We start from the raw sequence: 23,617 nt of genomic DNA, 5'->3' as shown, positions 1-23,617 counted from the left end.
TGTTTATTTTAAAATATGCAAGAAATCTAAACCAGTTTTGCATATCTCTATATCCTTATCAATCATTAATAATCCATGCACTGTGTTATAAACATAAGAGAGATCTGGATGTTGTGCAGCTAATTTGAAATACAAATGGCCAAAGATGTTCTTATACTGTAGCTTACCAACAACATCCAATCTGTGATAATTGCCAGTTCAATATATTAATTACATTTTATTTGAAATGAAATTATGGCTGTGTGTTTAGACTCTGTCAATAGAGATCATCTTCAAGCTCTAAAGGAACAGTCTGCTTATGTAGGACTCTTCTGTACCTACCTCAGTCCAGCTGGCGTCCTGCAAGTCTAAAATGACCCCAAAATGATTTCTCTAGAGTCTTGATGTCTCTATCCAACGAATTCCCTAAGGTGTTACATAAAAATGTAACAGCAGTGCTCTGGTGCATTGTGATTCTCTCATGAGAATGACATCTCACATATTCATAGGCCCATTTCAAACAAACAGTGTATACACTGTAAAAAGTCATTCTGTGGGTTTGTAGATTTCATGAAATGTAATAAGTAAACTTTATTTAACAAAATTAATTTTTTGGACAGTTTTTTTGTTTTAAAATTAATTAAAATTGTCTTTAACAAAATCTACTCAATTTTGATGTTAAGGATTTATCTATTCTTATTGAGTAAATCCAAACAGAGAGAATATTGAATAAATCCAACATGATGGAAATGAGTTGTTTTCAATTGACAAGCATTTCCGATTGCAGTGCGTGCTTTTAAGAGTTTCACGCAGCAGACAGTGTCTATTAAATCAGTGGTTTCTAATGGCACTCTTTTCGGGGGCTTTGCTTAGTTTTGTGTTAATATTAACAAAGAAGGCTAAATAAGCAGCTATAAGCCTATTGAGTACTGCTATTGAATGGTTTATGTTCACGAGGCCTGGCTTTAATGGATTCCCGCTGACAATGTGGAGGCTGATGACGATGATGATCTGACAATGCTATTTTTCAGCTAATTCTTTGAAAAAGGTAAGGAAGATAATTTAATTTATTCCTTAAAAACTGTTGTTAATTATCCAGGTTGTGTGTTATTACCACCAACAAAGTAGGAAGTCGTGTTTTAGACCGATTAATGGCTAAAGCAGGTAGGCTAAAATTATTAACCTATCGCTACATTTCAACAGTGTATGCTTTTCCAGCCCTTATAATTATCATTTCAACATTTTGTTTAACTCTTACAACAAACTATGAACATAGATACATTTGGTTGCACAGTATAATTAGGTATTAGAGTCACAAAAATGATTTACAGTGCAGTTAACTGTTAAAACGTCTAAATGTGTTGTTGTTTTTTTCTCTCGTGTTTTTTAATAGTTGCAACATAATGAGATGGCGGTGTAAAATCTGCAGATAGCAACAATGGGTGATCTTTTACATTACAGACTATAACACCAGTCATCTGAAAATTGGGCATTTGTATTGCCCAATTTTCTGGTAAATAAAGAGTTCTTAAACTTTGACGTCTGTCTCTTATTTATACTTAAAATCTGATTTAATTCATTAAAATACATTTAAATAATACACTTAATGTTATTAATAATATTAACTTAATTTTGTGTAATGTCAAAATAATTTAATTAAGTAATATTCATTAATATATTCTTTTATCCAATGAACTCAATACTTTTGTTTAAATTTTACTTAATTTTTTTGTGTGCTATTACAGTTACTTATTTTAAATGGTTCACTTTTAAGGAGCTCATTTGATTAATTTTAACTCAATTCTTAATTTTATTGAATTTAATTAATAATATTGCTTGTAATCTGTTGCCACAATTATTATTGAGTAGTATTATTTTTTACGGTGTATATCGGTATATGGTGGAGGTCCACTGTTACTACAAAGCGTTCGGAGATCCAGAGAGAAAGCATTTGAATTTGCCGCAGTATTAATAACAGTTCAGTAAGATAGAAGAACAATGGTACATTTAATAAGAGTAGAATATTTAAATTTTACCTTTAACAAAATTTAATATGGAAAGATTCGTTCCAGCTAAATATATCAAAAGCCCTTGTGCAATGGTGTAAATTAAATAAATTTTGTAGCTTTAAATCTTTTTTATGCATTTTTGAATGAATCACAATAACAGAGGCAGATTTAGCATGAATACATGAGTGAGCCTATTTTCTTTTCTTTTTTTTCTTTTCTTTTTTTTTATTAGAAATACATGACATAGGGGTATAACATCAGAAATACATATATTCTGTTGGGCAGCATAACACAAGCCAAATATACATGGCCTCTTGTTCTGCATGCAAACAACATCAAAAAAATAAATAAATACAAAGTATTCACTGTAACATGACATTTTTAAGCATTTGCCTCAGTAAATGACCAACTGCCACCAGGAAAAAAAAAAAGGTAACACTTTATTTAAAGGTGACATAGTTACACATTACATGTACTTTCTATAGTAATAACAGTAAATTATGCATAATTATATGTAACTAACCCTAAACCAAACCCTAACCCCAACCGTAAATCTATAGTAATGAAGTTAATATTAATCAGTACATACTCGAGTATGTACAATGTAACTACTACTACTACTATTACTACTACTTTATTATTATTATTATTATTATTATTATTATTATTATATTGTCTGTCTTTATTACTGATATGACATAAAGTGATAGGAGAGGAGAGAGGGGAACATGATCAGGAATCAGTGACTTGAACTTGGGTTACCCAAACGGCTGTTGCACTAGATGTTGGAGAGCTGCCAACAAGGCTATGGCTCTGACACCAAATTGGTGTTTGTTTAAGCCATGTGACTGTGACTGTGACAGTGGCAGTGATCCCCACATTCTAAATCCAGCTGCCAACTTTATAAAAGAGTTTGCTGAGGAAGTATGAACTAAGCATAAGACTTTTTAAGCCCACTAAGCAAATTAGAATGTTCTGAATTTAAATTAATGTCACAAAGCCTCATGAATTTAAATTTGTAGACAACAAATTTGATGTTAAGATCTTTTTTAATCATACAGGGCAATTTTCTATATTTCTCTTTCAGCATATATATATATATATATATATATATATATATATATATATATATATATATATATATATATATATATATATATATTCTGTATATTAAATCAGTGGTTCTCAACTGGTGGATAAACACCCAAGGTTGCATGTTTGTTCTGACCTACAGGTTACAGCTTAATACATAGATAAACAGAATTTGTGCAGACCACAAAATTACTACAGTTCCTGAAAGGGTCCTGAAGGAAAACCAGCTGAGAATGAGTGTATTAAAACTATTGTTGCTAATTTTAAAGTAGAGAAACAATTATAATCAACAAAAATATTGAGCAAATGGGAAATTTAAAAAACAAATTAATTTAAACACCTATCCATTTTAAGCATGTAAACACAGAGTGTGGGACATTTCGGAAAGCTGTAGACTTGGAAAGTCTCAGAGTAAATAGTGGTAGTGAGATTGATGGCATTTTATTTGCACCTGCAAGATCTGACAATATTCCAAAATGTCTGGCCAGCCATTCAGTAAATGCAACAGACCAAACATTTACATTCTGCTCAGGGCAGTTGAAAGCATCACTGTGCCCAAGGCAAAAGAGAATTATTGTTAAAGTTATTATGAAAATGAGATTTACACAAAACTAAAGTAGCATTCACACATCTTTAAAAAACAAAACAAAAAAAAAAAACAACTAAATCCATTTACAGGACATGAATAATGCATTCTGGAGCAAAATCTTGAAAAAATCCTGAAAATTGATTCTTATTTTCTTAATACTCACTATCTGCAGATTAGTGCAGATGAACTTTCCAAATACATAATCCTTCAAATATGTTAGTCAGGTGTTAATAAACACCTCAGTCCTTGCAATCACAATTGTTCTGCAACCCTTCTCCATTTTAAACCATCCCAGTGTCCTAAACAGACATACAGGGAAAGTTTATGTAAAGAATTAAAACACAAAAATTCCAGTTACATAAAGCCAGCTGCAGTCTTCATATTACATTTAAAGATTTTACACTTTACGATGTTGAAAGATTACATATATAGAACATAATAATATAAAGAATGAAAATGCTTGGCTAATTGCTGGCATGATTTTGGTGTGTTACACACCTATATTTTTCAGTGCCAGTTTGCAGGGGGGAAAGGAAGTTGCTGAGCTAATTTATGACCTCTGCTTGTCAAGCTCTCACTTTGTATCAAAGAGGTCAAGGTAAACTGTGAGTCAATGGTTTACCTGCTGACATCTGGTGTCATTGCTCTATATCTGTTCAGGCTCAGCATCCATGCAGGTTTCCCATGGATTTCTAGGCATCTGTGGCATGGAGACGAGCAGCAGACCAATTCCACTGAGGAGGAGCAGGACAAAACCCGTGCACGCACAGGCAAAAGACCAGGAATAGTAATACTCGATCCAGATAGTAAACTCACTTTCTATCATCCTCTTGACTGACTGCCGCATTACCTCTACTGAGATGATAGCACACAGACCTGAGGACAGAGAAGATATGAAAAGGTTTTATTAAAGATTTCCCTATAGCTTTTTCCACTAATGTAAAAAGTTGTAGAATCATAGAATTGATCTAGAAAAACAATGTCTATCTATCTATCTATTTTTGTTTCAGATAAGGCAAAGAAAGCTGATTAGATGTTCCATCATACCTGCAAAAGCAAAGAACATGCCAGCAGGCTTGTACAGATAGTCCTTTCCCTTTCTGAGGGAACCCAACACACACAATGTGCCCAGAATCATGAAGGCAAGACTGAAGATGGCTATGGCAGCTGCTGAGATGTTGTATTCTGAGTAAAGAAGTTAGGAAATAAATAAATAATTAAATAAATAAATAAGAAAGAAAGAAAGAAAGAAAGAAAGAAAGAAAGAAAGAAAGAAAGAAAGAAAGAAAGAAAGAAAGAAAGAAAGAAAGAAAGAAAGAAAGAAAGAATCAGCAAGAGCTACATGTTGATTTCAAATATGACAGTGAATCAAATGTCTATGACAATGACTTTCAAATATGATATGACTCATGCTTTCCCTAAGCCTTTATGAACAGTTTCTATACTCTGCACACTCTGGTGTTTCCTCCAGAAACGGGGTAACTGTCCACTATACCTGTGATGCTTTCCCATTTCATCATTCATATGTTCCTTCCACTGCTTCCCCCTTACAATACATACCGCATAAGATATTAATGTGCACAAAAGCATTCTTCAACCAATAAAGTATAAAGTCAGTCCAGGCTAGTATTGGTTTCACTGAACTTACCTCTCTGAGTTTTAACTTCAAAGATTTCAGAATCTTCCCCGGGTGTGAAGTGTCTGAAGTAAGAGCAGTTGATTTCTGAAAAGAAAAAGAAAAAGCATTATTATTATTAACTTAATTGAAATTATACATACAAAAAAACAACAACAACAACAACAACAACAAAAAAAAACAAAAAAAAAAAAACAAAGAAATGTTCAAAGGGAAATTTATTTTTCATTTGGTGACTACTTTTGATGATATGTGTATAATTAGACTTGGGTTAATCATACTCTCACAATAATTCTTGTGAGTTATTGCTGAGTTATTTGACAACTGTAAATGACAGTTGGCTCCTTGAGGCTGCCAGTATGACAAAGACTGTGTCGTCAAAGCATATCAATCTTTGCCATCTGCCTAATGTGTTCAATCACTATTTAAAAAAGAGAAAACAGATTAAAAACAAAATCTTACAATCTGATGCTGTTTACCTGGAATTGTATTGTTTTATTTACAGAAATGACTTATGAAGTCTGGTTTCACAACTACTTACAGCTATAGTTCTGAGTGGCATGTTGAGCTACCCTTACAGTGAGTGCCACTAAACAAGCAGTATTAAATGAATAAATGAAATGAAAGTTGAAAGTTGATACTACAATGTTGCAGTCTCATTTCTAATATTTTTTACAAAATCCCTGAAACTGTCATGGATCTAAGTTAAAAGTGATGGAGTGTATAATGTCATGTCTTACAGCAGATGTGATTGTACATGTTTCCAAAGTAACCCTGTAATTTTAAGTCAAATCTAACTGTCTGTTGTTAGTTACACTAATGCTCTCATGTTTAAATAAAAACAAAGCTTCTTTTTGAACTGTTTTGCAAATAGCGCAAGCTTAGGTAAAGAAGGGGAGGAAGAACAAAATCTTGATATGTTTTCAAAAACATGTCACCATAAGTTTCTGGTTACCCTGTTACCAAACAAGGTACCAAGGTAACCATAAGTTTCTGGTTACCCTGTTACCAAACAGGGTACCAAGTTTTAATTTTGCCCTATAGGGTCAGTCAGAGGGGTATTATTTGAGGGCCAATACTGCTCTCTCAGATGTGACCATCAGTCATATAAATGGAATTGCACCACACTTAATTTAAGAGTGTCTCCTATCTTGGGACAGCTGACTATTTACACAGCCTATTTATAAATTTTACTGACTGCATTTACAAGACCAGTCACACACGTACTCACAAAGCTGGTTATGTTTTAGCTTGTGTTAAAAACAATAAAATTAAGTGTTTAAATTCAGCCTTTTTTAATAGTTTTTTTTAGGAAACATGTCTTAAAAGGATTTGATATAAATCAAGCTCAGAGCAGAGTCTGGGATCAAAAACTATTATTATTTAGAATTTACACTTAGTAGCCTTGTTGGCAAAAGATATTTACACTACATCCATCCACCATTGTCTGGTTGAGACAACAAAATTAAAAAAAAAAAAAAAAAAAACAGAAGCAGTGAACAGTAAGGATAGTGGATATAGCTTTTGACATGACTGACACAAGTTCAAAACCACCTTATTCCAGTCATCCTTTCTCCCCTTTCCCATTGCATATCAGAGCGGCTGAAAAAAATAAATTAAATAGATAAAATTGCAAAACAATCCTGTCTTGTAACAGTGAAAGAGCAAAGCAATGAAGAGTAAAGGTAGTGGACATAGCTTTTTACATGACTGACACAAGTTTGAATCGACTTTTCTCATACTTTCTTCCTTCCAGCTCGGAGAAGCATTTATTTAAGACAAGTTTAAATAAAGTGCCTAACTGGTAATTAACAGGCATATAATTGAAATTGGATGTGGTGTCCTCATGATAACTTGACAAGGTGACATGTCGACTGTGTACAGCTCATATTGTGAACATATTCAAAACCATGGTTGCTTTCCTGGACCTTTGAGGACATTTTTACAAATCAGCAGGTTTAATATGATTAGGGTTAAATTTAGATGTAGGTGTATGCCTGGACTTTAGGGATAGGGTCCAAAAAAAAGCAGCATTATTGTTATTTTGTTAAAAATGTGTTAAAATGTGTTATGGTATTATAGCTGTAGGGCATGGCATTGTCACTTCTTGTCTTTCAGATTAAGAGTCACTGATAGTCCACACCTGGTAGGTACTTCCTGTCATTCTGCTTAACAGTGATCTCCATAAAAGAGCTCTCATACCACCTAAAACGTCACACAGACAGAGAATGGGCCTGACTGAGGGCCAGATAAATATATGGAACTCACTCTGTAAAGACACTGAAAACCTCGGATTATCTCTTGGTTTTATAATTACAGTGGATATGCATTTTTAGAAGAACAATTTTTTGTGAACAATATATATACTCAGTCAAAGGTTTGGGCATAGCTAATGCCTAGATTACAGCTCGAAACAATCTAGACATTTATTTTTTTTTTTTTTTTTTTTTTTACAAACTTAATTATCTAATGCTTTAAGGTGGCTTTAAAACAGTGCCTTCCATTTGTAATGTGCAAAGGACTTCCCATAATGCTGGGTTAAAAACAACCCATATGGGTTAAATATGGACAAACTCAGCAGGTTGGGTTAAAGGGCACCTATTATGCCTTCTTTCACAAGATGTAATATAAGTCTCTGGTCTGGTCAAGTTTCAGCTTAAAATACCCCACAAATTTACCCCTATTTGGGGGTGAGCAAAAACATTCTTTTTACTATATTACTATATTGCTGGCTAAAAAAATAAATCCAAAATTGGTTGAAAAAAAATGGCTGGGTGAAAACAACCCAATCCCTGGGTTTGTCCATATTTAACCCAGCATTTTTTAGAGTGTGTATGCTAGGCACTCTATCTGTGCCTTTTCATCCATGTAAAAACAGACCTTTAGATAAACATTTTTTAAGATAAGGGGCCCTATAATACACCCGGCGCAATCCGATGCAAGGCGCAGCGCAAGTGTGCTTGCTAGTTTGCGTCCGGCGCCGTTCGCGTTTTCCCGTTCAGCGCCACGTCCTTAAATTAGTAAATGCATTTGCGCCAGTTAGTGTGCCCACGTGCTGGTCTAAAAAAGAGGTGTGTTCAGGCGCATTGCTGGCGCATTGCTATTTTAAGGAGCTGAAAATAGACTGCGCCATAGACCAACTCAAACCTGGTCTAAAGTCTAAAGTCAATGGCGCAATGTTTTTTTGTTAGAGTGCGTTGGTAGAAACTGCGCCTCTGGGCGCGTCCACAGTGCGCATTGACTTTGCTTATTACACACAGGGATGCGCATCACACAAACATGCCAAATATTAAAAACAAAAGGATTACAGTGTAAAAGAATATTATTGTGTAGGCTACATAAATATAAAAATGTAACTTCGTTTAACTTCTAACTAAACGTTTAACTTTGCGCACGAGCAGATCGGTTTCTTCGCTTGAAAAGCGTTCAGCTTTTCCGCCAACAAATTCCGCCATGTAAATAGCAATCCGCCATGGCGCGAGCGCATCTCGCTCTTAAAGGGAATGGGAGATGACACTCTGATTGGTTTATTGAAAGTTGCGCCCATTACTCATTAAGAGAATAGGGACAACCCATTTCAAAAATGCGCCCCGGCGCACGGACCATTTTTCCGTCGTTAAAATAGCAAAAGTGGATTTGGACACGCCCTGAGTGCACCTGCGCCGTGCGCTTTACACTTTGTGTTTAGATCGTTAAAATAGGGCCCAATGAGTAACAAGCCTAATCCTGTGCAGACCCTGCATTTCAACCCTAATCCTGTGCGGATCCTGCATAAATATTGTATAATTCTTGTGTAACAGTTTGATAAATAACATAACATCAATAACATTAACAAACATAATCATAATACAAAGAATACAAAATACAAATACATAATACATAATACAAAGAATTAGAAATGTAATTAACTTATATACTTAACTTATAATAACTAATAATAACTATATACTTATATTATAATATTATATTCATATAGAAATGTACATGTATATATTGTGATTTGTTACATTATATATAAAATTATAATATATAAATAATATAAATAATATATGCTAATAAATGACAGTTTTACCTTTTTTCTAGCAATACAGTGGTAGAGCATTATATTTTACACTGTGTTGTAAAATAAAAAATCAATTTCACACTTTACAGATTTGGGGATAGGGACTATATACCAATTAAAAACAACCAGATAGATTAAGAATTAACCTTTTTTTTATGCTGGAAAATTCAGCTTAAAGCAATTCACCTTATGTCCTGCACATACAGGAGTAAAACAAATTTTAAGTCTATGTTAAGATATGCTCTCCAACATTTAACCTTCAAATACACCTTAAAACACTGAGATTTACTTTAACTAGCTTTAAATGCTTTAAAAATAATTTCACCTCATATAGTGAATGCAAAGGGAAAAAATAACAAATAAAAAACAACAAATAAAACTATTAAATAAACTTTATGCAGGATAAAGGTTATTGGACCAGATATTCAGTGAGGCCTGTATATCTGATCAACATTTCTCATTTTGTCACTTACCCCCTGGTAAGCTGATAGGTCCACAGCCTTTACCAACAAGTTCCGCATCCTCAATATAGATGAATTTCTTACAAAGTCTCCAAAGGCCAAAGTGGGCTGCCTCACATGTTGTGTTTACGTTCTCCACTCGAGGACTCAACACAGCCCAGTGGTCTGTCACCACTGCTGTTAACATGGACACTGAGCCAACTAATATTATAAAAAACAAGATTTTTGTCTTGGTTTCCTTCTTCATTTTGTCCTGTATCCAATGCTAATCAACAGATAAAACGAAAAATGACACGAGAGCAATTCTTTCAGTGAAGAAATCACTGAATATATGGACAGTATAGAACAGAGACCTGGTCCAGTTCTTGATTCTTAAAGGCTCAGTGCAGAACTTGTGCATGGATAAAAGAGGCTAAATGGCACTGTCCTAGTATTTATGCTGAGAGGCCAGGCTCAAGTCGCAGCTGTTGGGGCTCGTCAGGAAAGTTGATGACCAAACTGGCTTGTCTGACAAGAGGTCTGTGGGGGATAAGTTGGGCTTCTATAAATGTGTGTTGTGAGTCTAATGTCTGGCTGTTGACATATCATTTACCACCTGCCATAACTAGGGCGTGTCCATTCCATGACAAGTTGAATTATAGCATTAGGTATAAGTGGTATTGAATATAATATGAGAGACAAGATAGACTAAATTTATAAACTATTAAATTTCATTAAAGTGATTATTGAAGTATCTTTAAAATGTAGGACAACTGATTTGATTCTGCCCTTTGCTCCAAACAGAAAAGTAGTCAAATATGAAGTACTGTGGTAAATAGACATTAAAATGTATGAATAAGAGCTTTCAAAATAGTATCAGTTGTTGTACACTGAAATAAAAAATTTTGTCCAAAAACTAAAATTCTGATTTTTTTTTCTTTTCAAAAACAGCCAAATCTACTAGATCTTCCTCAAAGTTATGGGGAGTTGGGTAACTAGAGCATTTGCAGCCACAATAAACCACACCATCAGCATATGATGAAGTGTAAAGACTTCTGACCAGACATTCAGGAGAATGATGTTTGTAAATTTGTGCATTTTACATGGTTTTGTTGTGTGCGCAGACTGTCTACATGCAGTACAAATATATAGCTCAGTCATGAAACTCTTCCGAGCAGCTGATTGGTTCAATTAAAGACAATGGGTCATCTAATCGTTCCATTTTGTCTATCTACATAACCTATTTATTCCTTGTGATGATATTTGATTGTTGTTACTTAAGAAAGCCACTAGATGGCACTGTGTTAAGTTATGTGTGGAGTACTATACAATTAAAATAAAAGAGAAGAAACCTAGCACATGTAAAAGCAAGAAATAAAAAGACAGACATGTTGTGACTGCACAGAAGACTCTTTATTAACAATGTCAAACAGAACATGGTACCAGGAGTGATGAGAACTGGAGCAAAAAGGCTACAGTTATGCAAGAAGTAGCTCCAAGATCTTATACGGTGAAAACAGATGATGGACAAATCCTCAGACGTAACAGACGTGATCTGCTAAAGACTGAGAAAGAAGTAGAAGACTTGGATCAAAGCAATGCTGTGTCTGACTCAACTGCGCTGTCCAAAACAACTGACCGCAAAACTGATTTGCACACAGATACTCAAACATCAAACAGTCACACAGTTGCACTTAGAAGATCTACAAGACATATTAAAAAACCTGATAGATTGAACCTGTAAGAAATTGCTTTAAATATAGGAGGAAATGTTATTATTTTTTTTTAGTTTATAAGTTTCATTAGCTGTTTAATAAGTGCAAGTTTGAATGTGTTATATAAATACATTAAGTTTATTTTTTGATGTTTTCTTTAAAGAAAGGGGGATGTGATGATATTTGATTGTTGTTACTTAAGAAAGCCACTAGATGGCACTGTGTTAAGTTATGTGTGGAGTACTATACAATTAAAATAAAAGAGAAGAAACCTAGCACATGTAAAAGCAAGAAATAAAAAGACAGACATGTTGTGACTGCACAGAAGACTCTTTATTAACAATGTCAAACAGAACATTCCTGACTTCAAATTGGATCAGTTCATTGCAGCACAACATGGGATTTCACTTGCCCTCCACCTTCCCCAGCACCACCTGCCTAGATCTGCTCTGGGGGTTCTCCCTAGGTTTCCTTGCAGCAGCCTAAATTCACTTCAATGTTTTCATGTGCATTTTAGATGTATTCTCACTCATCCAACAGCAGCAGCAGTGTAGCAGATCTAGTCCGCCAAGACCAAACCTATGTACATTCCATGTATATTAATAAATGCTGTTTAAATACATTCCGAGAGTTGTCATGATTGAATTATTATATACGGAACTCACATAGCTTTCATAGGCTACTAAATTAGAAATTGTGTTCATTCCCTTAAAAATGTGACCAGTTTGAACTGGAGCTTAATCCCCTTTATAAATTGACTCTATAAATGTACTCCTCTTCCTAACAAGACTCTGGGGCCGCTGGGAGTTTTATGGGAGTACTTTTTATAGGAGTATTTTTACCTTACTTCATCTGTTCTTTGTCAGAGTATTTTTATTTTGGGAAACTTTTACTTCACTACATTCCAAAACATAATTGTTTGTTGTTTGTCTGTGTGCAAGGATTATGTGATTGCTGCTATTGTAACAAATATTATTTTCTGTGAAGGATTAATAAAGTATCTATCTATCTATACTATATTACTTTTTACTCCACTACATTCCATAAAAACATGTCATTCCTCATTATGTTGAACTGAAGAAATCATTAATAGTGGTGTCCAATTCGTGAGCTGATTTTCAATGAACCTGCTAAATTGGTTCACAAATCCCACTGAACAATACATCAGTGAACTGGACCGATCCAATTGCACTCATTGATTCAAATGACCTGGTCAGAGTGAGACTTCAGTTAACAATTCTGTTGGAGTCAAAATGAGCCAAGAACGGGAGATCCTTGGAGCATGAGTGAGAGCGCGATTGATGGTGCAAAAAGTAGGCCTAAGCTACTAATGCCAAATTTTAGGATTTATTATTGTAAATAAAAATCATATTTAGGTCATGACTCCCAGTTGTTTATAAACTATATATGCTATAAAAGGGAGATCTGATTAAGCACATATGAAATACTTGTGTATTACCATCAGAACGGGGTAAGTTTTAGGTAAAAACTAAACATATTCAAAATATGCAAATTAGTGTCCAAGCATCTTCCCCAAAGAAAACATTTTGCCACCCCCGAATTTGTATACTTCATTGACCACTGGGACTTTGAGATGGACAAGAGGCTTGCCATACAGCTCATGACCCTTATAAACCCCTAAATCTAACAGCAATTGACGGCAGTCCTCTAGGTTCAGGACGGGTCAGTCAATGTAGCCCATCTCTCCATCTACACGTGGGGGAATACCAGGAACAGATACAGCTCTTCTTGATTCATTCTCCAAAGCTCCCTTTAATCCTCAGCTTCCCATGGCTGACTGTTCACAACCTGCACACTGACTGGTCAGGAGGGTTTGTTAAAACATGGGGAACTAACTGCCCGGTCTCGGACATTGCCTTCTGTCATTCTCCTGAGTTACTAGAGACATTCCTAGAACCTTTGCCAGAAATCCTCAGGTGGAGCTCTGTCTCTGTGCCAGAGACCCCATCCATGGATATCATGGCTGTTCCCAAGTTGGAGCCAGCCACAACCAAGTCTCTAGCTCATCCTCCCTAGTTATCCAGATTTGTCTAGCAATACACAAGATTTCAGTGTGTGGACCTCCATGAAGTCTTCAGTACAGCCCAAACTGTCACACTGACTCCTAGATATTATGACTGCACTATTGAACTGCTGCCTGGTACTTGCCCACCTCATGGAAGGCTCTATTCTCTCTCTCCAGCCACGAGAGATTAGCCATGTACAAATACCTCAAAGAAACCCTGGACAGCGGGTACATCTGTCCTTTCACCTCATTGGCAAAGGCCGTTTTTTCTTCTTTGAAAAGAAGGCCTCCAACATAGACTACTGGGGTTTAAACAGTATTACCATCAAGAACCAATACCCTCTTCCTCTCAGGACCACGGCTTTCGTGATTCTGCAGGGTGCCACCATCTTTACTAAACTGGATTTTCATAACACATACCATATATTCAGGATTTGTGAGGTAGACAAGTGGAAGTCGCCATTCAACACCCCGATGGGCCACTACAAATACCAGGTAATGCCATTTGGCCTGGTCAATGCCCCAGCCATATTCCAGGCCTTTATTAATGATGTTCTCTGAGGGATGCTGAATACATTTGTATTAATTTATCTGGATGACATTCTGATATTCTCCCACGACTACCAAGAATACGTTCAGCATTTCCGTCAGGTCCTGACTTAGCTACTGAGGAATAAGCCCTTCATGAGACTGAAGAAGAGTGAGTTTCATGTTCTAGCAGTCTCTTTCCTCAGCTTCTGTTTGTTCAAGGGCAGCTTCCAGAGGGATCCTGGCAAGATCCAGGCAGTCTTGGATTGGCCCCGTCAGACTTTGTTTCTGGGCTGTTTCAATTTTTATTGTCAGTTTATAAGAAACTTCAGTTCTGTTGCAGAGCCTCTCTCCACACTAACAAGTCTGCCAGGCTGTTTGTGTGGACAGGCAGAGCTAACCAAGCCTTCAACAGATTGAAGCGACTCTTTATGTCCACCCCAATCCTAACTATCCCTGACCCAGAGCTGCCCTTTGTGTTGGAAGTAACACCTCAGACATGGGGGTAGGAGCTGTCTTTTCACAGAAAAGTAAGAGAAATATCAAGCTTCACCCATGTACATTCTTCTCTCACTGGAATCTCAAGAATCTCAGTTTAAACCACCACAGGGTGAGTCCTGTTTGAGTGCCAATATGGCTTTCCTCTCCCTCTGTTTCCTGGACAGGAGTCAGAGGATGACATCCCAGCCACCACACACCAGGTAAAAACCAGGACCAGACACTGAAAGAGGGCTTGTGCATATTGTAAGTGCTATTCATGATTGCAGGTAAATGAGTGACAGATGCACATGATTATGGTCCTGGGAGAACACACGCTGAATAAGAAACTACATACTTTATAGTAGGTACAACTAGGGATGCACCGATACCATTTTTCAAGGACCGAGGTCGAGTACCAACACTTTTTTTCTGGTACACGCTGATACCGATATCGATGCCTATACATTTATTAATTCGGTAACACTTTACAATAAGGTTGTATTAGTTAACATTAGTTAATGCATTAGTTAACGTTAACTAACCATGAACAACACCTCTGTTCAGCATTAGTTAATGTTTGTTAACGTTAACTCACGCATGTATTAATGCATCTATTCATGTTAACAGCGCAATTAGTTAACATTAGTTAATGCATTAGTTAACATTAACTAACCATGAACAACACCTCTGTTCAGCATTAGTTAAACTTTGTTAACGTTAACACGCATATATTAACGCATGTATTCACGTTGACAGTGCAAGTCGTTAACATTAGTTAATGCATTAATTAACATTAACAACACCTCTGTTCAGCATTAGTTAATGTTTATTAACGTTAACTCACGGATATATTAATGCATGTATTCATGTTAACTGCACAATTAGTTAACATTAGTTAATTCAATTAGTTAACATTACCTAACCAACAACACCTAGCTGTTCAACATTAGTTAATCATTGTTAACGTTAACTCACACATATATTAATGCATCTATTCATGTTAACAGTGTTAAGTAGTTAACATTAGGTAATGCATTAGATAATATGAAATAATGGGCAATGTCTGTAAATAGCCTTAATGTTTTAAGGTTAACTTACTGTGCATATTTACATTAGTTTATGTAGCGGTTGACACACTAAGAGTGATCATTTTTAACTCGTCTACGCTAAAGGTAAAAATGCCATTGTGTCTATATTAACAGCACAAGTAGTTAACATTAGTTAATGCATTAGATAACATGAACTAATCATGAACAATGCCTCTTATTTAGCCTTAATGTTTTAAGGTTAACTTACTGTACTTACATTAGTTTATGTAGCAGTTGACACATTTCTAACTCTCCACTCACTCACACTAAATTAAGGTAAAAAATACCATTGTGTACCTTATCAGCATTATTTATTAACACGGCATTGATTTGGGCTGTAAATATAATTCTGAAGTGCAAACCATCTGAACATTAACATGAACGTTCATGTTTATATGCATTTTACTATCATTACTTACATTCAACAATGCATTTATTAATGGAATATGTGAACCTTATTGTAAAGTGTACACTATTTCAACATTAACTGATGTGTTACTAACATTTGTTGACCCTTTATTAACATGAATTACCATTAACAAAGCATTCATTAATGGAATTTGTGAACCTTATTGTAAAGTGTACACTATTTCATCATTAACTGATGTGTTACTAACATTTGTAGATCCTTTATTAACATGACTTACCATTAACAAAGCATTTAAATGAAAAATAAAATGTCTGTAATTGTTTACCCATTTTGTAATATTTAGTTTGTTTGCTGTGAGGCGTTTTCTCCTATGCAGTGACTGACAATGCATAAGACACACCAAAGCACAACATAAATTCACAAATCACATCAACTTTTTTGTTCGCTGTACTCCAAATCTTTATAATCCATATGTTTGTAAGGAACATATCCAAATTCTGCATTTTTTCCGTCGTTCTTCATCTTCATTCTCAGCAGCGACCGTCATAGTCAAAGCCCGCACTCGCTATGATTCAAATTTTAAAAAGTCGCGCGCGCCCACGAGATCCGTTACGGCATGGTTTACGGCACTGATATCAAACGCTCATTGGTTCTCACCTGCTTCGTCACAGATTGCGACATGCCGTGTTTCAGTGGATTGACATTTGAGTGCGCGCCTTCACGGAGAGAAGCCGGATTCATCATATTTTCATGGATTATTATCTTAAATTCTGCTCTGTACCCTATTAAAACTATTACCGCCAGAGAGGACTGCGACTGCAACTCATCATCATTTGAACTAACGTACTTTCGGTACAACTTTTGACATTTTTGCAAAAAAATAAATTATTGTGATTACGCTTGTCTCTTATTCTTTTATTTATAACTGTACGGAGATTTAAGAAATGGTTATGGGTAGGTTTATGGGTAGGTGTGGATTATTGGCTCAAAATATCGTTTAATTTCATTAATGAATGCTTTGTTAAGGGTAAGTCATGTTAATAAAGGATCTACAAATGTTAGTAACACATCAGTTAATGATGAAATAGTGTACACTTTAAAATAAGGTTCACAAATTCCATTAATGAATGCTTTTTTAATGGTAAGTCATGTTAATAAAGTGTCTACAAATGTTGGTAACTCATCAGTTAATGATGAAATAGTGTACACTTTACAATAAGGTTCACATATTCCATTAAGAAATGCTTTGTTGAATGTAAGTAATGATAGTAAAATGCATATAAACATGAACAACATATCTGTTAATGTTCAGATGGTTTGCACTTCGTAATTATATTTACAGCCCAAATCAATGCCTTGGTAATAAATAATGCTGATAAGGTACACAATGGTATTTTTTACCTTATTTTAGTGTAAGTGAGTGGAGAGTTAGAAATGTGTCAACTGCTACATAAACTAATGTAAGTACAGTAAGTTAACCTTAAAACATTAAGGCTAAATAAGAGGCATTGTTCATGATTAGTTAATGTTATCTAATGCATTAACTAATGTTAACTACTTGCGCTGTTAATATGAATAGATTCATTAATATATGCATGATTTAATGTTAACAATGATTAACTAATGCATTAACTAATGTTAACTACTTGCGCTGTTAACATGAATAGATGCATTAATACATGCGTGAGTTAACGTTAACAAACATTAACTAATGCTGAACAGAGGTGTTGTTCATGGTTAGTTAACGTTAACTAATGCATTAACTAATGTTAACTAATACAACCTTATTGTAAAGTGTTACCATTAATTCCTCTCTCTCTCTCTCTCTTTTGGGGGGTGATGTTGCAGTTTTCCAAGCACAACACAGTAAGACTAATGACTAATGTTGGACAGCTTCTTTATTATTACTCTAATGAAAAAAGTAATAATTTTTATCTGCTTGTCACAAACTTAAAGAACAAAAAATTCACAGTGTCCAATAACCTTCAAAGGGCATAATTACCAATATATATAATTGTTGTTATATAAAAAGAAAATTACAAACAAATTACAAACAATACAACAAATACTATAGAGATAAAAAATTAAATAAATTTGTTTTTCAGATACAGTAGGCTTCTTTACCATGTATCCATTTATTTAACATCTTTAGTTGTTTTATTAACATTAATGACAAATAGGCTATGGTCCCTTTAAGACCAAATCCATGGATACTGACACATATCCTGTTTTCACCCAAATGTTTACGTCCACTTAAGCCATAACGTCTAGGTTACTAGTGTAACCCCCGTTCCCAGAAGGAGGGAACGGAGACGTTACGTCGATACTGACGTAATGGGGTCTCGCCAGGGAGCCCAATCACCTCCAAGGATACAAAACAAGCCAATGGGAATTGGCCTGTGAGATTTACATGCCGGGCCCCTCCCCCGACATCCGGGTATAAATAGGGCCAGCATACTCACCTTCATTCATATTTTTGCTGAGGAGCCGAGATGGTATCCGGCCGCTCAGCGGTGACCCAAAGCTATGGCAGGGGAACGTAACTAATGTAACCCCCGTTCCCAGAAGGAGGGAACGGGGGTTACACTAGTAACCTAGACGTTCCCATTCAGTCAGTCACGTTCGACGTTACGTCGATACTGACGTAATGGGGTCCCGTGGAAAGCGCCATAGCAACTGAACCATGTTACGAGTTTTAGGGAGGCAGGTGCTGGCAGGCTGAGGCGTGCCAATGCAAGTGCAGCCCATACTTGCAACCCTCCAGCGCCCAGAGTAAGCCCAGGAATGTCTTCCATACCGGTGGGATGGAGAGGACGGGGCGTTACCGTGGAGAAGCTGCTGTTCCTACCCACGGGGAAGAGTGCTTCGGAACTCGATCCCACGTTTTTCAGCAACGACAAAAACGCCAGGAAAGCGTTCCCCGAGGAGGGGAAAGCTACGGAGACCACACCCTGCCCGAAGGGAGATAATGTGTGGAAAACACATATGGACTGGTCTGAGAACAGTAACGCATATGGAAGATCTCTGATGTAGGTCTTACCTTCCGGGAGGAACGACTAGCAATCAGAGATAGGGCAAAACGAAGCCGCCCAGGGAAAGACACGGGTTTACCAACAGGGAAACCTTACCATGGACAAACACATATGGGATTACCCTAGGGGAATCACAGCATATGGGCATCTAGCCCAGTACAAGGGCAGACCAGCTGGGCATACACACGAGTACTGGACCTAGCGCCGGACGCCTCCGCCACGTCTGGCTGCCGCAGGATGCAGGAGGAACTCCCCAGGGTTCGCCGTTACGGGGAACTGAACTGAGGAGCGGGAAAAGTGCTCGCATTCCCTCTCCCGAGGGAAATGGCACAGCAAGAGAACACCCATGGCTATCTACGAGTAGAAAGCACACGGGTGGACACCGGTTCCACTCTGAGATTATAATACCTCGTGAATGTGTTCGGTGTCGCCCAGCCTGCAGCTCTGCAGATGTCTGCAACAGAGGCGCCGTGCGCCAACGCCCAGGAAGAAGCAACACCCCGAGTGGAGTGAGCTCGCAACCCGAGGGGGCACGGCTCGCCTTGGGACTGGTACGCCAAGGCGATGGCATCCACTATCCAGTGGGCCAACCTCTGTTTGGAGACAGCCTTTCCCTTCTGCTGACCTCCAAAACAGACAAAGAGCTGCTCAGAGCTTCTGAAGCTCTGCGTGCGGTCCACGTAAACGTGCAGAGCACGAACGGGACACAGCAACGCAAGGGCTGGGTCTGCCTCCTCCGGGGGCAGTGCTTGCAGGTTCACCTCTGGCCGAAGTGATGGTGTCAACTACCGCGGGCGGTAGGGCACTCAAGTCTGCCGCGTCCCGTCCAGGAACCACACATTGAGGTTCCAGAGATCGGGACGCGGGTGCCATATGGTGCCCTGCCCCTGAGAAAGGAGGTGGGATGGGCTGTCGCGAGGAGCATGAGTTCCGGGAACCAGGTCCGGTTGGGCCAATATGGCGCAACTAGCAAGACCTGCTCCTCATCCTCCCTGACCTTGCACAGTGTCTGTGCAAGGAGGCTCACTGGGGGAAACACATATTTGCGTAGGCCCCGGGGCCAGCTGTGTGCCAGTGCATCCGTGCCGAGGGTCCCCTCGGTCAGCGAATAAAACAACTGGCAATGGGCGGATTCCTGAGAGGCGAACAGGTCCACCTGTGCCTCCCCGAACCGGTTCCATATCAGCTGGACCACCTGGGGGTGGAGTCTCCATTCCCCTGGGAGCGTGAGCTGTCGTGAGAGCGCGTCGGCCGCACGATTGAGCTCGCCCGGGATGTAGGAGGCGCGCAGCGACCTGAGTCGGCGCTGACTCCACACGAGGAGATGGCGGGCGAGTTGCGACATGTGATGGGAGCGTAGACCACCCTGGTGGTTGATGTACGCTACAGTCGATGTGTTGTCCGTCCGGACCAGTACATGCTTGCCCTGCAACAGCGGTCGAAACCGGCGCAGCGCAAGGAGTACTGCCAGCAACTCGAGGCAGTTGATATGCCAATGGCGATGGGGTCCTGTCCAGGAGCCAGACGCCGACTGGCCACTGCATATGGCACCCCAGCCGGTGGTGGAGGCATCTGTTGTGACAACAACATGCCTGGACACTTGTACTAGGGGCACACCGGCCCGTAGAAAAGCAAGGTCAGAGCGGCGTGACCGCGGCTGCGGATGCCATATGCCCCAGGAGCCTCTGAAATTGTTTCAGTGGGACCGCTGTTTTCCACGAGAACGAATTCAGGCAGTTCAGCACCGACTGTGCACGCTCGTTGGTGAGACGTGCTGTCATGTTGACCGAGTCCAGCTCCACACCGAGAAAAGAGATGCTCTGCACGGGGCAGAGCTTGCTCTTTTCCCAGTTGACCCGAAGCCCCAACTGGCTGAGGTGACTGAGCACCAGGTCCCTGTGTTCGCACAACTGCTCTCGGGACTGGGCCAGAATGAGCCAGTCGTTGAACGCCCACTTCCCTGAGCGGGGCAAGGGCCCCCTCTACGACTTTGGTAAAGACGCGAGGAGACAGGGACAGCCCGAAGGGTAGGACCTTGTACTGATATTCCCGCCCCTCGAACGCAAAGCGTAGGAAGTATGCGTCCTTCAGGTCTATTGCTGCAAACCAATCCTGGGCGTGAACGCACGTGAGAATGCGTTTCACCGTGAGCATCTTGAACGGGAGCTTGTGAAGGGCCCGATTCAAGACACGCAGATCCAGGATTGGTCGTAACCCCCCGCCTTTCTTGGGTACTATGAAGTAAGGGCTGTAAAACCCAGACTTCATCTCGGCTTGAGGGACAGGCTCTATTGCGTCCTTCGCCAAAAGAACCGCAATCTCCGTCCGCAGGACAGAGGCGTTGGGACCTGTCACCGAGGTGAACAGAACGCCACTGAACCTGGGGGGACGCCTGGCGAACTGAATTGCGTAGCCGAGTCTGATTGTCCGAATGAGCCAACGGGACGGGTTGGGAAGGCGTAGCCACGCCCCCAAACTCCGTACGAGTGGAACCATCCGGACAACAGAAGTACCCACGGGACTGGGCGGGGGGCGTCGCCTTCCTGCGGGTGGCTCAAGGAGGATGGGAGGGTTCCGATCTCACAGGAGCCGGAGCCGCAGGAGGACGCCCTCGGCAAGGAACAGACGAAGGCACAGCCCGTGGCGGATTGGTGGCATCATCACGCCTGAGCAGGATGTGCTTGATGGCCTCCGTCTGCTTCTGCTGAGCGAAGTCCTCGACAGTGTTGCCGAAGAGGCCGGCCTGGGAGATGGGGGCGTCAAGAAAGCGAGCTTTGTCAACACCCCTCATCTCAGCCAGGTCCAACCAAAGATGCCGTTCCTGGACCACCAGGGTGGACATCGTTTGACCCAGGGCGCGCGCCGTGACCTTCGTCGCCCGGAGGGCGAGGTCGGTCGCCGTGCGTAGCTCTTGCAGCAACCCTGGCTCAGCACTACCCTCGTGCAGCTCTTTCAGAGCTTTCGCCTGATGGACCTGCAAGATGGCCATGGCGTGCAGGGCAGAAGCCGCCTGTCCAGCGGCGGAGTAAGCCTTGGCCGCGAGAGCGGCCGTGGTCTTACCTGCCTTGGACGGGAGACGCGGACAGTTCCGCCAGGTGGCCGCGGACTGCGGGCACAAGTGCACCGCAATCGCACGTTCCACCTGCGGGATGTCCACGTACCCCCTGGCGGCTCCCCCATCGAGGGTAGTGAGAGTGGAGGAGGCAGAGGACCGTAGTCTGGCAGTGTGAGGTGCCAACCAGGTCTTCTGGAGCTCCTCATGCACCTCCGGGAAGAACGGCACTGGGGCGGGACGCGGCTGAGCACCGCGCCCCGACCCCAGAAACCAGTCATCCAACCACGAGCGCTCGGGACACGGTGGAGGGTTCCACTCGAGACCGATGCCCGCGGCGGCCCGGGCAAGCATGGCTGTTAGTTCAGAGTCCGCCTCCGACTGAGCAGCCACCCCAGAGGGCGGAAGCTCGGAGTCATCGTCGCTCCCTGAACCATTCAGCCCACTCCCCGATGCAGCGATCGACATCCGATCCTCCTCCGGAGCGCCGAAAGTGACGTGGGGCACCCCCGAGGAGGGCCCCGCGACAGCAGGCGGCAGCTCGACGGCACATGGTGTTGTGGAGGAGTGGGAGGTTCGTGGGGATGGGCTCGACGAAGTGGCTCCCACTGTGATCCTCAGATCTCCCAGAGCACTAACCGGACCGGCGGCCGCTACAGCCGCCGGCGCTGGGGTAGCGACAGAGGGGACTCTCACTTCTGTGTTAAAGAAGGAAAGTCGCGATCTCAACACCAACATGGACATGCCCTCGCAGTGAGGGCATGTACCATCCACGAGCGCTGACTCAGCGTGCGGTCTACCCAGACACGTGAGACAGTGGTCGTGGCCATCAGAGGAGGTCAGGAAACGACCGCATCCAGAAACACACGGACGAAAAGACATCTTGAAAAAGACGCTGATCGCCCGTGCTTGCTCTTTCAGAAAACCTCACCAGCCACCGGAACAAAAAGACGATAGCAATTAAAATGGCTGTTTTTCAGGATGATCCTGTAGCAATTATAATTGCTGTTTGCTCTTTCAAAGAAATTTGCTCTCTTTTAAGAGGTGAAAGATGACCGAACTGATCAGCTCCGAAGCAAAAGTATGAATGAAGGTGAGTATGTCGGCCCTATTTATACCCGGATGTCGGGGGAGGGGCCCGGCATGTAAATCTCCCAGGCCAATTCCCATTGGCTTGTTTTGTATCCTTGGAGGTGATTGGGCTCCCTGGCGAGACCCCATTACGTCAGTATCGACGTAACGTTGAACGTGACTGACTGAATGGGAACCGACTGTATTTACGTGAGATACTCCACACGATGGACAATTTGACAACTATTTGTGCATTTGACCAATCAGGAACAAGGAGAACTGATCACGCGCTGTCTGAGAGAACTGTGATTGCGCGCAAGAAAGAGAGAGAGCGCGTGTGAGAGAGAGAGCACTTCTGGTCTGTGTCATTCAGCGCGATTCCGCCTATCCCGCTTTCACTAAAGGCCCCGATATACTTCAAACGAAATCGAAGAATGAACTGATGTG

General features: G+C 40.3%; 1 protein-coding gene across 1 annotated transcript; it reads right to left on the bottom strand.

The window, feature by feature from the left end:
* Nucleotides 1-2,155: 2,155 nt before the first annotated feature.
* cacng1a (calcium channel, voltage-dependent, gamma subunit 1a) lies at nt 2,156-10,342 on the bottom strand. The gene is made up of 5 exons (XM_048206966.1): nt 9,842-10,342; nt 5,318-5,392; nt 4,717-4,854; nt 4,292-4,545; nt 2,156-3,968 (listed from the first exon to the last, which is right to left on the bottom strand). The coding sequence occupies exons 1-4, from the start codon at nt 10,074-10,076 to the stop codon at nt 4,316-4,318; spliced, it is 678 nt and encodes a 225-aa protein (XP_048062923.1). The 5' UTR covers nt 10,077-10,342; the 3' UTR covers nt 2,156-3,968; nt 4,292-4,315.
* Nucleotides 10,343-23,617: the final 13,275 nt, after the last annotated feature.

This window comes from Megalobrama amblycephala, linkage group LG11, assembly GCF_018812025.1.
Source record: "Megalobrama amblycephala isolate DHTTF-2021 linkage group LG11, ASM1881202v1, whole genome shotgun sequence".
NCBI classification, from domain to species: Eukaryota; Metazoa; Chordata; class Actinopteri; order Cypriniformes; family Xenocyprididae; genus Megalobrama; species Megalobrama amblycephala.
This window is presented reverse-complemented; position numbering and strand designations above follow the sequence as displayed.